Genomic DNA, 15,935 nt, shown 5'->3' on the forward strand with positions numbered 1-15,935 from the left:
CAGCGGCGTGACTTACGGCTGCCCCGCCTCCTTGAACAGCGCTGTTGATCGGCGTGGAGAATGCAAAGGTCGGTGAAGGCTCCTTGGTTCTCTGGGCGGTTTGCGCTGCAGCATGACCCAGTCTGTGGTCCTACAGGGTAAGCTGCGTTCGGAGGGTGGGAACCCGGTCGCTGCAGGGCCAAGCGGCCTATTTCCCGCCCAATGTCCATTCTCTTTCGTTCTTCCTTGGTTGCAGTTGGCCAGTGTGGAAACCAGATCGGCTGCTGCTTCTGGGACCTGGCCCTGAGAGAGCACGCCGCTGTCAACCAGGTACCCGCCCCGCGCCCGGTCCCTGCAGTCCTGGAGCGTCCCCTCGCCTGTCACCGAGGCTCCTCCAACAAACAAGAAAGAAATACTCTATTAGAGCTTTTATTTGACCTGTATAAATTGTTTGGGATCCTTACTGTAAAGAACATTCTGGTTTTTAAACGTATGTTGGTGTTAGACAATACACGGAAAGAATACTGGCCGGGAACCTTAGTCTTAACAGTTTTCCTAATTCTCAAGGTCCTCATTTTTACCAGAGTTTTTGTGAAGAATGAGATATTATATGTTACATATATCTCATGTGGTCAGTAAGATAGTATATGTGAAGTATTCTATAAAATAGGTAACGCGTGTGGCATTGCATTTCTTAATTACTCAGCTTTAAGAATAACTACGGAGAAAACTTTATTTGATGCACTTGCTCTACAGCACCCTCTGCTGAACTTAATCCGTAGATTTTATGGCATTTACTGTCCTGGAGAAGGAGATTGGAACAATCAGGCTAAGCATTCTGTGATAATTGGGTTTTCTTACCAAAGCCACATACTAACCATTACAAGTATTGTGGGATTACAAGTATTGAAAGGACTTCATTTGTGGGAAAACTTAATCAAATGCTATAAATTTGTTTTTTTTCTTTTTAGAAAGGAATTTATGATGAAGCAATAAGTAGCTTCTTTAGAAATGTGGATACCAGGTAAGATAAGGTTAAAGTCTATCATGGAGCACAATGAACCTTTTCATGTCAACAAATTGGGAGAGAATTTTTTGAAGGACAATAGAAACAGTAAATAACTATGAAGAAGTTGTCTTCTTTTTTTTTTTTTAGCAGAGATTAATTTAATCAAATCAGCTAGTATACAAATTAGCCACAGGAAATGTAATGAGCTGGGAATTAATTACTAGAATATTGATAATAATACTGCCTGCTGATTACCTCACACCCAGCTCTCCCCACAGCCTGCCAGTTTCTGGAGGTTGATCTTTCCATTTGCAAAGACCCTGAGCCAATCCCCTCTGGACCCTCTGCAGCTCGGAAACTCCAGGCTGGCTTTCAGGGCTTGGTGTGAGTGTGTGTTCCTCCCCTGTAGGCTTTTAAGTTCAAGAGGAGACTCAAAGGGAGATGAGGCTGCTACCCTTGAGATCTGCAGGATTTTATCCAGGGGCTGCTTTCTCTGGGGGAGGATGGGGAACCTCGGGTTGCAGGAGGCATCCGCAGCTGGTGCTCCTTGGAACCTTTTCAGGAAGGGGTCTCAGAGTTGTTTTTTCATTATTGAAAGCATATTTATTCTCATTATTCTCTTATCATTAATGTTCTCATTATTCTGCAGAACAGGACAACAGGTTTCCTTTATAAGCCACATTGAGAAACAAAAAGATCTTTAGTGTAACTTTTTTTAACTTGACCTTGAAATTTTCACTGAAGGAAAGCTGAATTTTTCCCTGTGCATATCTTGTTACTGCATCCATTGATGGCAAACTTTTGAAAGAAAAACATTGTTTACTTTTCTTTATTGTGGACAGAAATATTTGCTCTAAGAATAGAATGTGCTAAAAGGTAGAAATGCCAGTTATCAGATTACATTTGTTTATTTAATAAAGGGTATATATAAGTATCATACTTTTATCTGAAACAGGAATTTGATTGACATTCAGGATTTGTCTGTAAGCTTTTAATATTATATCATTAAGTTCATGCATTTTCAAAATACTTCATAAAACTAAACTGTGGTAGGCTTGAACTGAAAAATATATTGTTAGTATCAGGCTTTAATCTTTCAATAAAAATTCCAGTTCTAGTTTAGTTAACTGGGTGTTACTTTGAGTTGATAAGGCCAATTAATCACTGCTTTCTTGGTGAATTCCAGAGTTTGGCCCTCAGGCTTCAAACTAAGAAACCATGTTGAAGACTCCTTGAGAATGGGTCCAGTATGTTCCCGTATAGATACATTAACCAAATTCAGACTAAAATGGGAAATTAGAAAGCAAAAAGTTAATGTATTGACAATGAGAACTATAACTCAAGGAGAACAGATATTCATTTTCCTTCCCAGATGCACTCTCTTCTCCAGAATATCTACCTGGAAAGCTACATAATAATCAGAAGGTTGCTTGGTGACCATGGAATAAGGCTAAGGAAAGTTAGTTGACACCAGCCATTAAGGCGACACACCTGTCTTTATTATATAGATATACTTGTTAAAAAGACTCTATTCCCTCTCGTTTGTAGGTTAGAACATCCTTTCCCCTAAAATACTATTAAGAAACATGCTATTCAAATTTGCCTCTGTGATCCTTCCTTTTAGGTGCATCCCTTGACCCTAAAACTTCTATTCTTCATAGCCAATCCTTTTACTGATTACTAAGTAGTTGGGACTCAGCCTGAGAATTAAAGTGCCTGTCATAACTACACTCTCATCTACTATGTTTGTTTTATAATTTAGCCTGGAAGCATTTTTATTTCCCCAGTGTCATGTTTGGGAGGGAGGGGAGAAGGATTGTGGAATCTTGCTATTCTTTCTTTGTACCATCAGTACATACCACATCTGTCCACCAGTTAGTAAGAAAAATATTTTTCAAATGTGAGACTACATCTTCATGTACATTCCTATATCTGAGGAAATTATACCTTTTTAATAACATGGTAGGAATTTACCTATAGGAGGGAGTGGCAAACCTTTTCTGAAAGTACCAGATAAATATATCTTAGGCTTTTTGTGTAGCTACTCTGTCATTGTAGCATAAATGCAGGTATAGATAATACATAAATGAATGTGCATAGTTATGTTACAGTAAAACTTTAGTTTGGAAAACAGGCAGATGGTCAAATTTGGCTCCAGGGCTGTAATTTACCAAACCCTGACCCATAGCATCATGTGTGCTAATTCTGCTTCCTTTCTTATGTTCTGGCTTCTTGTAAACTATACTTATTGACATGTACACTGGGTTTAGTCACCACTTCAGGTGCTATGGTAACTTATTTTCAACATGAAATTCTAGGAATCACCTTAGGGACACAACAGTATATAACTAGTATATCAATTGATGCGTGTTTGGCTGCAACAGAAAACCCGATTAGTGGTAGCTTAAGCAATAAAGGTATCCAGGTATCTCACATACAAAGAAATATGGGAGTAGGATGTTCTAGGTTTAGAGAAGTGCCTCAAAGACCTAGATACTCCACCATCCTTATTGTGTTGAGTTTTTAATTCCCATGTTTACCACTTCATGATTACAAAATGGCAGCCTCCGTTCCAGGAATCACATCCATATTCTTGTTCAAGACTGGAAAAAGGAAGAAGTTTGGCACCAACTGCAGCTAATCCTTTTTATCAGAAAAGGTTTTTAACATACCTCTCCTTTATTTCATTGGCCAGTACTGGATTACATGGCCAGCCCTCACCACGAAGGAAGCTGGGAATTTTTAGCCTAATGGGAGTTAGGCAAGGGAAAAGGAGATTGAGTAGGGCTGTTGTTGTCTGCCTCACTGACCTATAAGCAGCCTATAGAATTAGAAGTTAACTATGTTACCTAACAGCACTATTAACCATGGAAGATACTATGACCTTTTCTCATTTTATATCTTTCAGAGTGGTTGGTGATGGTGGCAATATTTCCAAGGGAAAAATCTGTTCTTTAAAAGCACGAGTAAGATATTTACATTTGGATTCTTGAATGCATGTTTTAAAAATAACTATACTTCTGTAACTATCAGAATAAAATTTTATTTTAACTTCTCAAATTAAAAAAAAAAAGTATCTACTAAGCCATATTCAATATAAAAATAACTAATTGGACATTTGTGTCCACCTGAAACCTTAGGGGGGAAGTGTTTAAAGTAAAAAACATTATATTACAATTTTTGATGTTTTTCTAAATGTTTCAAGGGAAAAATGATGCTTAGATACATGATCATAAAGGAAGCCTTCTTAACTCTAAGGACCTGAAATACATACTGATGCAGGTTAAATTTTCAGTTAAGTATAGTGGAAGATTTGTTTGCATCCCAATACAAAGCATGTATCCAGCCACATTATGATGACTATATACCATTACCACGTAAGTTCTCCTGAGCAGGAATACTTCCAGAATCAATATTTACAATGTTAAATTAATCTCATTCCAACATTTTTCTTCTGTGATTGATTTTCTACAACAAATGCATTTTCCAGTTGTTGATCCATAATCTTTGATTATTAAAAAAGAAACAAAAAGAAAAGAAAAGAAAGGCAGTTTAAAAGCTGTGGAAGTAATTGAGATGATGAGGATCAGAACTGGTGTAGTGACCGGAAATGGAGAGTAATAGTGTTTTGGCACCTGCAAACCATCTCCTTATAGCTGTGATCTCTCACAGAGGTCTTAGAAATCAAAATTTAAGGCAGAGACTATTTGCTTGTATACTCTTAGGAGAATTGATTGATGCTTGGTATATGCCATGGGCAAGGGCTGACATCCCAATCCAGATATAAAAGAGAGAAAGAAAGAGATTTTGACACATCCTAGACTTCTCCCAATTTGAGCCCTTTCTACCACCACTTGAGTGAGCAGGATAGGAGGGAGAGAGAACATTATTAGGAAAGCTAGGATAAATCAGTTTGTTCCTGTAGCCTTTGACTTTTTTCCTAGTAACTAGACTTCTGCTGTCTTTTTATGATCTTTTGGCATTATGTGGCTATCATCACTGAAGAGTCCAGACTGGGTGCTTGGTTCCTTCCTCTGTGTCCATTATCTTAAATTAAAAGGCAAATACTCAGCATTTTTAAAATTCTATATTACAATTAGGCCAAAAGGTTATTTTAACTGGTGGCTCGGGAAGGAAATAGAAACATTAAATCCTAGAACAGTTGTGACTCCAGACCTTGGATGCCTAGGTGAGGAGCCCAGAATCCTCTCCCAAATTTTAGTTAAAGCCACACTAATAAATTTTCAAGAACAAATCAGAAGGCTGATGTGAGGGAGAAAGGAATGGAAGAATTATATATTATGTTAGGATTTTGCTAAGTGATGATCCTATCAAAACTCACATCAGGAATGTAAATGTCAGTTTGTCTTTTGCATATTGCTTCCCTTGCCAGATTGCAAGGTAATTGAGGGTTTATGGTTTATTATTTTGTGAGTGTATAAGTTTAATATTCCACAAATCATTTTGATAAATCCATTTGGGAATGAAGCCATTATAGGCTAGTCTCTTTCTTTTTAATCTTACAAAACTTCTAGTACTACAATTTGCTCATACAGTGAAGTCCCTCTTATTTGGTTGGTCAGGTGTTAAAGTCAGCACTTACGGTGAAAATCGCATGTAAGCAGTATCCTTGGACATCCCTAAAATTGCTGATAAATTGCCTGCATAGACCTGTGTATGTAAAATATAATGATTGTTGTATATAAAATAATACATTTGAGAAACGTAATTTTGTAGCCTGTATAATATACTATAATATTTTAAGCATTAGCTTACAGTAGCATACTTAATTACACAAATAGTTGAGTTTACAGAATTTAAGTGTACATAAATAATAACTTCACTTATCTAGCACTTTGTAAATATCAAACTTGTCTGTCTCCCTTCAGTTAGATAGTAGGACAGAATTTGATGGTTAAGAGTGAGGATTCTGCAGCCAGGCTAGCTGGGTTTGAATCTCAGCTACTTTTCTAAGCCTCAGTTTCCTCATCCATAAAGTGGGGATAATTGGTATCTATGCATAGGATTGTGACGATTAAATAGGATGTACATTAGCATTTAACAGTGGCATGTAGTAAGTGCTTAATGTCATGGCCACAAGCCCATAAACCCAACAACTTCTCTGTGACGCTGAATCAATAAATTAGCAAGTAGATTTATAATGTGCCTTAAGTTATTTCAGAATATTTTTTCAACTTTGATTTTTAAATTTATTTTACTTTTTCACTTTTCCTTACTGTAGAAAATATGAAAAATAAAAAACAAGGCAGGGAGGGGTTATAATCCTACCACCAAGCTATCACTGCTTATATCTGGTCAGATGTCCTTCTAGCCTTTTTTCTATTTTTCTTTCCTAATTAGTTTTATGGGTTTTTTTTTTTAAATATATATTTCATTTCTCCTTAGTAATATAGATTATCTCCTAAATCAGTAAAGTTTGTGATAAGGAACTAGATTGTGAAGTTACATGGGAGAAGAGACCTTGTTGTCATCTTTGCATCTATCCAGTGCTTTGGCCTCACTGCTTTGAATTGGACAGATTTTGACTGATTCATAGAGATCAGCATGGTAATTCCTAGTTAGCAAATGCATTAATGTACCCTGCATTTATTGAAGACTTGTTCTAGTTAAAGTTACCTTCTAGATTTCTGAGACCTTATTCTCAAGAAATTTACAGTCACACAAGCATATGAATGAAAAGATTTTTAGACATTCAGCTGAGGGGATTATCAAGCTTCTTTTCTCCCCACATTGTAGTTACAAGGCTTTAAAATCCAACTCTTAATTGGATTCCACCTTTCTAGTGGAGTGAAAATATTCTTCAATTTTTAAAAATTCTTACAAGAGATTCTGCATAAAGAAAGAATTCGATTAAGCTTAAATTATAAGGCAATGCAACTTAACTCAGAAATTCTTTTTATTTACAGAGTGACTGATTCTAAACGAAAATCTGCTGATTAAATTGTGTTTCTCTTTCTCAGGCTGTCTTGATTGACATGGAAGAAGGGGTAGTGAATGAAATTCTGCAGGGACCATTGAGAGATGTATTTGATAGCAAGCAGCTCATCACTGATATTTCTGGCTCAGGGAATAACTGGTGAGAATATTGTAAATATAAGAATTGAATGTCAACTGAGAAAAAAGAGTCTTCTTTCTAATAGATTCTGCTGGTATGAAAGCAAGGTGGTGACTTACCACACATAACTCCAGGCCTTTCACCCTGTCATCTTTACCTTAAAAATAATTGCCTTACAAATATGGTATTTCGCAATGCTTTTAAGCCACCTATATTTACTCTTATTCCTGGAAAATCTTCTCATTTATTTAAGAAAAAGAGGAATTAGGAAAAACTAATTTTTCAGATTCCTCTTTATAAATTAATTCTTGAATAATATAAAATAGTGACAATAGTTATACATACCTTTTTGAGTTACACCTGACTGCATTTTGTGGAGAAACCATTCTTACAATGATACTTGCACATTTGGGTAATCAAAAAGGCTTGCAGAGATATTCTTCATGAATGTCAATTTATAAAATAAATTGTCTTTTTATCTAGTAATATGATGTGACCAATTTTTTCTCATTTAAACTAGAATAGGTTAAAGTTTTTGTTTTCAATAATGTCTTTCTGATTTAGCACATTCTGATTTTTAATATGTAAAAGCAACTGTAATTCAGAGTTTACTTCAAATGAAGAAGAGCCAAAACTCTGTAACTAAAATCTTATTTTGTTGTAATGATACATTAAGGGAAAAGGGAAGAGAAGATAGAGTTAGAAAAGTGTAGTTTAGCATACATTGATGATTACAGATATATAATATTTGTTAAACTATAAAGGATATTACAGTATGATTCGTTGACATGAAACTATAGAATAGAATTTACTTAGTCCAGTAAAAATGCGTTTTCAAATTTTTCAATGACCCTTTTATGTAGCTTAGAAATTATAAAATCAAGAAATAATAAACACAAAGATTTTTTTTGTAATATTTATTTCTTATTTTCAGGGCTGTAGGTCACAAAGTTTTTGGCAGTCTTTACCGAGAACAGATTTTGGAGAAACTCAGAAAGTCTGCAGAGCACTGTGATTGTTTGCAATGTTTCTTTATAATACATTCCATGGGAGGAGGTAAAGTTACTTCCTTGTTTACATCTAACAATGCTGAAGTACAAGTGGGAATGCATTTTGGAGACCTAAAGTTTTGTTTTCAAATCTATGCTTAATAAAGATAGAACTATTAAGTGCTTGTATCTATCTATGTATGTATATAACAGCTTTTTATTTTAAAATTTTGTGACGTTTCATTACTATTGGCAATTTTAATTTAAATCCTTTTAAAAATCAACAAAGCTGTATCTGAAAAATTTTTTCTTCTACCTTTAGTTTCTTTGATAAAATCCCCAGCTACATTTCTGTATATGTAAGTTTTAGGGAAATGCTTACTTTCTCCTAAGAGCGTGCTGTGCAGTCCTGTATGCTCATTAGAGTTGCACATTAATGGCATGTTAATATGTGCACCTGCCAAGGAATCTTCAGCCCTTTCCTTAACCATCTTCAAACCTTTCTCATTTTCTATTAAGAGAGAAAGAGTAAAAGAAATCTTTATAGTCAACTCCTTTAATTTATTGTTTTCATGGTAAACAATCAGCTGGAACTGGAAATAAATGATCTCCAGTGCTTTCTTTCCCCTAGGAAGTCTATACCTTGGAACTGAAGTGTTTTAATTCCCTATTCTGTGAAATAGTGACAAATCATAATTTGCTCATTTCAAAATAGAATTAACCAATTTTAAAAGAAAAAATTACCAATCAGAAATTCTTTTTTCTCCAAACCAAGGTAAGATTTTACATTCAGCAAATTATGTATAATTGATTTTCATACATATCTATTATTCAGTGTCAGCAGTTATGGTAATTGATATTTAACCATGCCTTTAGAAGACTATCATGGTCATTAAAATAAATAGTTTCTCTGAAAGCCCTAGGTTGGAGGATTCCAGTGTTCTGTTCTTAATTTTAAGTTATTAAAATTTTCTGAATTTATGTAAATATAACTGTATACATGCCAGAAAGTTATCTTTAGTGGGATTCCTAGAGTTCCAGCTTTAAAATAGGTAATAACAAAGTTTCATATTTGAAAATGTAAATTCAAGGTAGTCATGCATAATTTTAAACAATTTTAACTCATTGTTTAAATTGCGTAGCATCGTGATAGTGTTCGTAACATTAAGGTCATATATATACTGTGCCAAAGCTGTCAAGATAGTTGGGGGTTTTTAAAGTTGTTTCTAATATTGAGTAAAGACTGAATAATGTCTTAGTTGAATTTTTCGTTCCAGTCAGTTCTTTTAGCATCATGTAGGTATAACTCAGTGTAAAAAAAAAAAAAAAAAAAAGGAGAAAGCCCTTTCTACTGCTTCAACAGAGCCAGAGATAGAATTTGGGACTGTAAGCCTTACTTTGTAACCATTGTGTCTTCAATCCCTTATCTGAAGTTACATTGGTTAATAATATAGAATCACAAGAATACATTGAATTATAAATCTTTCATGAAACATATTTCTACAAATCAAATATACAATTCCAAATTCCCAAACAGTTGCCTCATAATTATATTCTAAATCATTTGTGCTATTTTCTTTCTGAAACATTTATCCTCAGGAACAGGATCTGGACTTGGCACATTTCTTTTAAAGGTACTTGAGGATGAATTTCCAGAAGTATACAGATTTGTGACTTCGGTTTATCCTTCTGGTGAGGATGATGTCATAACATCACCTTATAATAGCATGTTGGCAATGAAGGAACTCAGTGAGCATGCAGACTGTGTGTTGCCCATTGACAATCAAGTAAGAAATGACATTGTAATTTATAGACAATTTCATATATACTTAATCTGTGTTATGCTTATGTGTTTTATAAATAAAGCATGCCCTTCTCTTCCCTTTTCAGCCTTCCCATGTAAAAGAAAAAATAAGTTTAAGTTGTTTTGCTCTTCTGACCTTTGTAGCAAGTAATCTATCTATATGTCTGCTCTTCTTAATAGCTTCTCTCTCAATATTTTCCCCCTCAAAAGTCTTTATTTGACATCATTAGCAAAATTGACCTCATGGTGAATTCTGGAAAATTGGGTACAACTGTGAAGCCTAGGAGTTTGGTTACTTCAAGTACTGGGTCTTTTAAAAAGCGGCACAAGAAACCCTTTGATGCAATGAACAACATTGTGGCAAATTTACTGCTCAACCTAACAAGGTAATGGTACTAATGGCATACCTGAGGACAGTGTATAATTTTCACTGTGCTTTTGTCAGTGTTTTGCATGCCTAATAGTAGCATTTGTTAGTTATTCTAAGTTTTAGGAGCTTGTCTTGTTTTGTTTTGTTTTTTTCAGAGATTGGACTGATAGACCAGAATTTTAATTTATGTCTCCAAGGCAGCATTTCTCAAAGTTTATGGAATATTAATAGGTGTTAAATGATAAAAGGTTTTGTGGTAGATAAGTTTGAGAAATACTTGGTTAGACAAAATTAAACACTTTTTTTTAATAGTAGAGTGTCTTTAATCTATTGAACCTGCCAATCTAAGTATCCTTATTAGCTGGTCCAAAAGATTTCCTTGACTTAGGTCTAAAAGATTGCTTTGTCATTATTATGTTCCAGATTATATATAAAGAAAGTTCTCAGCAAACTCTTGAGGAATTTAGTAAAGTTTATAAAATCCCTAAATTATTCTTGACCTATGTGTGTTTAACTCAATATAAAATCTGTTTTAAATAGGATATTTTTGTATGTTAATGAGCAATCATTATAGTATATTGTTACACTTTAGGTAATCCAGAAGTAAGAATTGCTATAGATGTTGTGTGTTACATTTTATCTTTGTACATGGTTGTTTGTGATATTAGTTTTACTAATACAGATTGAAAAAGAGAGCATATATTCTGCCCTGAAGAACAGTGTGCAAAAGGATTTGAAAAAATGCCTTCTGAATAATCAAGCTACATTCAAACTGTGTAATTTAACATTAAAATTTTCTTCATTGTTTTAATATTATTTTAGCTCAGCAAGGTTTGAAGGGTCTCTTAATATGGACCTTAATGAAATCAGCATGAATTTAGTTCCTTTTCCTCAACTTCATTATCTTGTGTCAAGCCTAACACCTCTGTATACACTGGCAGATGTTAACGTTCCCCCTCGAAGGTAAGATGTACAAACTTCATTCCAGTTTTTTCAGAACTTGAATTACTTCGAAAAATATTTTCAAGATAAGATGTTTACAGTAGCTAGTTATTTTTCCATATAATTTTATTTTTTATATATTTTATTTGGAGGAAATATGTAAAATACAGTTGATGGCAGCAATTTTTCCTTTGGATGAAAGCACCTGTAGAAGAAATCATTGTTTAAAAATGTCAGTATTAAACTAATTGAAATTAAGTCTAATGTTTAAATTTTTAGGCTAATGAAAATTAGCAAAGATGTGTTGTTTAGTGAAAAAGATTCAGAGACTTGAATCAGAATCCCCATTCTGCTGCTTATTAGCTACAGGACCTTGAGCAGGTGACTTAAACTCTTCACCTTAATTTTCTCATCTGTACAAATGAGATTCAGAGTATCTACCTCAGTATAGATTAAGACAAGAGTTTAAAAGCTCTTATCACAGTCCCAGCACCATAGAAGGCTTTCAGATGTTACTCTCCATGGTAGCTATTATACATCATTCTTGTTTCCTGACTGCCTTTTTTATCTTTTCTTTTTGCATAAAACTCGTATCGATGTGCTTAACAAAAAATGTAGTTTTGAGAAACACTCTTACATAGTGATGAACCTTAAGAGTTCATGCTGATATTCACAGTTGGCTAAGGGAAAGGGTTCTATCAAACTCTGGAAAGGGAGAATACATAAATGAGAAAGTGAAAACCAGATTAAAGATTCCTTTTTATAGTAAAAGTTTTGGCAAGGTGATAGTTCTATCCTGCAGGGATGTCATAAGTAATATAGATAAGTTTTTATTTTTGCCAGTAGCAAATGACTAGTTATGCCAACTAATAGGTAGGATGTTTCTGGATGTGGTGCTGCTGATCTGATGATTTAGAAAAATTTATTCCTGATTTAAAATAAATCTTATTAGTATAGTATCAGTGATTATGTTTATGAATTAAGGTAAAGAATTCACCATATTAGGTTACTACTGAGTTTACCATGGATTTTGGAGCTACATCTAAATTTGATCTTGCTCTGCCACTGCTTTTGTGATCTGTAGTAAGGGATACAAATTTCCAAATCACAGTGTTATTGTGGAACAAGTTAAGCAGTTTGCACCGGCTGTAGAATGTGGTGATCATTCATGAAATGTTCGGTTACAAACAGCCCAGCATATTGAAATTTTGTATATTTAATTAAAATGTACATCTTTAATGTGAACACACAGCATATAAATTTGTTCTAAACTCTTTATTGTACAATAATTATAATTCATGTCTTTTTATATTTGAGGTTCATTCTTAAAAATAAAGATGAAATTTCTGATTAAATTCAGCTTTAAAAAAAAACGTGTTGACTTGATCCTTCAACCTGAAGGATTGAACTTCTTGTGAACCTTCTTGGTATATTTTGATAAAAAATATACTTGTTAACAGTTTTTTATTATATAATCATAACTGAATTAGTTGTAAAGGTTTGCTTTTTAAATGTTACTGAAAATCTATAAGGAATGTTAAAAATGTTTGACTCAAGGAATTTGTCACAATATTGTTGCTATCCTTAATTTCTTATAAGTAGTTTCCAAACTACTTTTGATTTTGATTTATGTTAATAAATGTCCATTCTAGACCTATTCCATTTTTGTGAAAAGAATATAAGTAATGAGCACCTGTGAGAGTGTGTATATGTTTCTTCAAATTGCGTATTTCTCATATAATAAGTAAAGCTAAGTATCTCGATAATTATAAATAGTTCCTTACTAGTTTTTGTAACTTATGAGGTAAGAAAATAAATCAAGAGTGAGTTTGCTTGCTGTTATATTATGATTCTTAACCTTTTCCGGGCTTCCTCTTCTCATTAAATGTCTGTACCTTTTACTCCTTGAAACTTTCCCAAAGCACATACACACCAAAATTTTGAACACAATAACAGAGGATACATGAATCTCCCAAAGCCCACCTGTCCCTGAGGGAGTGCTCTATCCCTCCTGCTATAGGATAATTAGAATATAAGGTAAGCTCCATTGGGGCATAAAATTTTTATTTTGTTAATTGCTGGGGCCCTTGCACTTGGAATAGTGCCTGGCACAGAGTAGATATTTGATAAATATCTGTTGAATGTATAGGCAGTTTAGTGTGATTTCTGCAGCTCTTCTGTGTGATGTTCTGCAGATTCAGCACACAGAGCTCTGACTAGAGTTACCTAAGGAACCGAACCATACTGGTATTGAGTTAAGTGGGATTTAAGGACTAGAGTATGGTCATATTAAGGACTGAGGATGCCGTGTATTGTCAGATACAAATTTTGCCACTCACCATTATCTTTCTGTTTTTAACAGGAGACAATTGTAGGATATCTCCTCTACAGTGACACTGCTTGAAATTACGATTACACTACTACTGTTTCATCTTTTGTAGGAGAGCCTGTTGTCTTCTGATAGTTCCCCCTAATTCTTAACCAATTTCTGATATAATATATTTTACAGAGACAGAGTAGTCTTTATAATGATATAGGCCCTTAGTTAGTTTTGATATTTCTGGTGCTGTAAAATAGTTGAGCGCATTGAACTAAGTAATAATAATACAGTAAGTTTCAGAAATCAGTACTACGTAGAGCTCACTAATGCTACAGTTAAGGCATTGTAGCTGAAGTCACCAACATTCTGCAGAACCGTTTCTCCCCCCCCCCCAAAAAAAAAGATATTGCCTGATTTCCTCCCATACTTGGCATCAAGATTACATTGAGAAAATGATAGCTGATATTGGGCATATATTTGAATGTGAAGTTTACTTGTCTATAGATGACTGTCTTTTCATTTTGTAGTTATCCATAGAAGAAAGATCTACTATTTTGTATAACCAGGGACTCTCTCATTTTTCTAGGTTGGATCAGATGTTTTCAGATGCCTTTAGCAAAGATCACCAACTAATTCAGGCTAACCCCAAACATAGTCTCTACCTGGCCTGTGCCCTCATGGTCAGAGGAAACGTGCAGATTTCAGATCTTCGCAGAAATATTGAAAGGTTTATTTTAATATATTTCTAGATAATTTGTTGTATGTACTGCTTGCAACATTGTAGCATACTAGATAAGACCACCTCTCTTCAAATTCTCACAGTGCTGCTTACTAAAGTGTGACCTTGAGGAAGCTACTTAGCCTCTCCGGGCCTTCTTTACCTCAAATATAAAATGACAGTAATAGTACAGAGTTGTTAATTATGACTATTACACAACATATGGGAAGTCGTAATTTCTGAAAGTGTCCAGAAAATTTTAGCTGATATTATTACTTTTATTATCACCCCTACTACTATTGCTTCTAAATTTATGTCATACTGTTTATAAAGTTTATTTTAAAAAAAAAAACATTCTGTTGAATTGCAAAGCAAAGAAAATCAAAATGCTTTTTTCCCCCAGATTTCTAATCTTAAGGAATGTTTCTAGTTTTTTGAATCACCATCACAGCCAACGTAATCCTACTAAATGTCCCTTAGTTCACTGTCATACTGTATATTGAACTAATCTTGATATTGCTAATAGGAAAAAATAGATAAATTACAAAGCAGTTTTACTGATACCATCAGTAATGTCCTAGTATAACTAGTATAGGCTGTCATAAAATGGCAGACATTTTTTTAGTACCTTAATTCTTAACTTTAAATTTTTGTTTATCTTAGATTAAAACCTTCTCTACAGTTTGTATCCTGGAATCAAGAAGGCTGGAAGACCAGCCTGTGTTCAGTACCTCCTGTGGGCCACTCTCATTCATTATTAGCATTAGCAAATAACACCTGCGTGAAACCTACCTTCGTGGAACTGAGAGAGAGATTCATGAGGCTCTACAAGAAAAAGGTAATTATGAATACACCTTTGTAACTGTGTGTCTTATTTTTCACTATTCAAGATGTATTCTTAAGAATTGTACTATTTCAATTTTGTGGTGATCCTGTCTACTATATTTGTTGGGCTGAGTATAACTGAAGAGTAGAGGCTTAGTCATACTATGATTACTCTAAATGAGAAATTTCATATAGGATTTAGGCAAAACAATATTCCAGTTTGACACAAATCCTCATTTCCCTTTTAAGCTGAATGAATTATAATAAAGAGTATTTATTTACTTTACAAGATTATTGTATATATTACATTTCCTGAAATGGTAAACTTTATCCAATTTTTTGTTTGCAGGCTCACCTTCATCACTATCTACAGGTCGAAGGAATGGAGGAAAGCTGTTTCACAGAAGCTGTGTCGTCTTTATCAGCGCTCATACAGGAGTATAACCAACTGGATGCCACAAAAAGCATGCCTGTGCAGGATTTACCTAGACTGAGGATAGCTATGTAAAATTGAAACCAAAAAGAACAACAAAATATATGTATATATAGTTTATTTTCTTAATTTCACATCTTTTTAGTCAACTTTCTGTTTCAGCATTTTTGTGATTCAGAAAGTCCAATTGTGTTTTTCATATTATCAGGAAGTATTTTTGTCTACAAGAGTAGTTTCCATGTAATCACAATTTGTTGATGATACCAATGTGTGAAATTAGTGAAGTCCTAGTACCTTGTTTATCTTCAGAAAAGTCCCCTTTTCTAAAATGAAGAATACTGTAGTTCATCATTTTACTTTATTTATAGTCTTATATTTAGGCATTTACACATTAATAGTCAAGTCTTTAATAAAAATCTTGTACAGATCATTTTTGTATTTATTTATAATTTATATCATGATGTTCTCTT

At 34.1% G+C, this 15,935-nt stretch overlaps 1 protein-coding gene across 2 annotated transcripts; it reads left to right on the forward strand.

Annotated features, from left to right (window-relative positions):
- Positions 1-4: 4 nt before the first annotated feature.
- On the forward strand, positions 5-15,892 carry TUBE1 (tubulin epsilon 1). 2 transcript variants are annotated; one of them, XM_037844003.1, is made up of 12 exons: positions 5-137; positions 236-309; positions 951-1,003; positions 3,897-3,954; positions 6,970-7,085; positions 7,999-8,120; positions 9,653-9,840; positions 10,068-10,243; positions 11,050-11,190; positions 14,076-14,216; positions 14,871-15,045; positions 15,382-15,892. In XM_037844003.1, the coding sequence occupies exons 1-12, from the start codon at positions 113-115 to the stop codon at positions 15,538-15,540; spliced, it is 1,428 nt and encodes a 475-aa protein (XP_037699931.1). In that variant the 5' UTR covers positions 5-112; the 3' UTR covers positions 15,541-15,892. The 2 variants fall into 2 exon arrangements, with proteins under 2 accessions (XP_037699931.1, XP_037699932.1); XM_037844004.1 differs by having other exon boundaries at positions 9,653-9,687.
- Positions 15,893-15,935: the final 43 nt, after the last annotated feature.

Source organism: Choloepus didactylus, chromosome 7 (genome assembly GCF_015220235.1).
Source record: "Choloepus didactylus isolate mChoDid1 chromosome 7, mChoDid1.pri, whole genome shotgun sequence".
Lineage (NCBI taxonomy): Eukaryota > Metazoa > Chordata > Mammalia > Pilosa > Megalonychidae > Choloepus > Choloepus didactylus.

Bases quoted from the DNA above. Each gene is read 5' to 3' on its own strand.
- TUBE1 (XM_037844003.1), top strand. From the start codon at position 113: ATGACCCAGTCTGTGGTCCTACAGG. The intron at 1,004-3,896 runs GTAAGATAAGGT...TATATCTTTCAG, and splicing joins TTTAGAAATGTGGATACCAG to AGTGGTTGGTGATGGTGGCA. The intron at 9,841-10,067 runs GTAAGAAATGAC...CCCCCTCAAAAG, and splicing joins TGTTGCCCATTGACAATCAA to TCTTTATTTGACATCATTAG.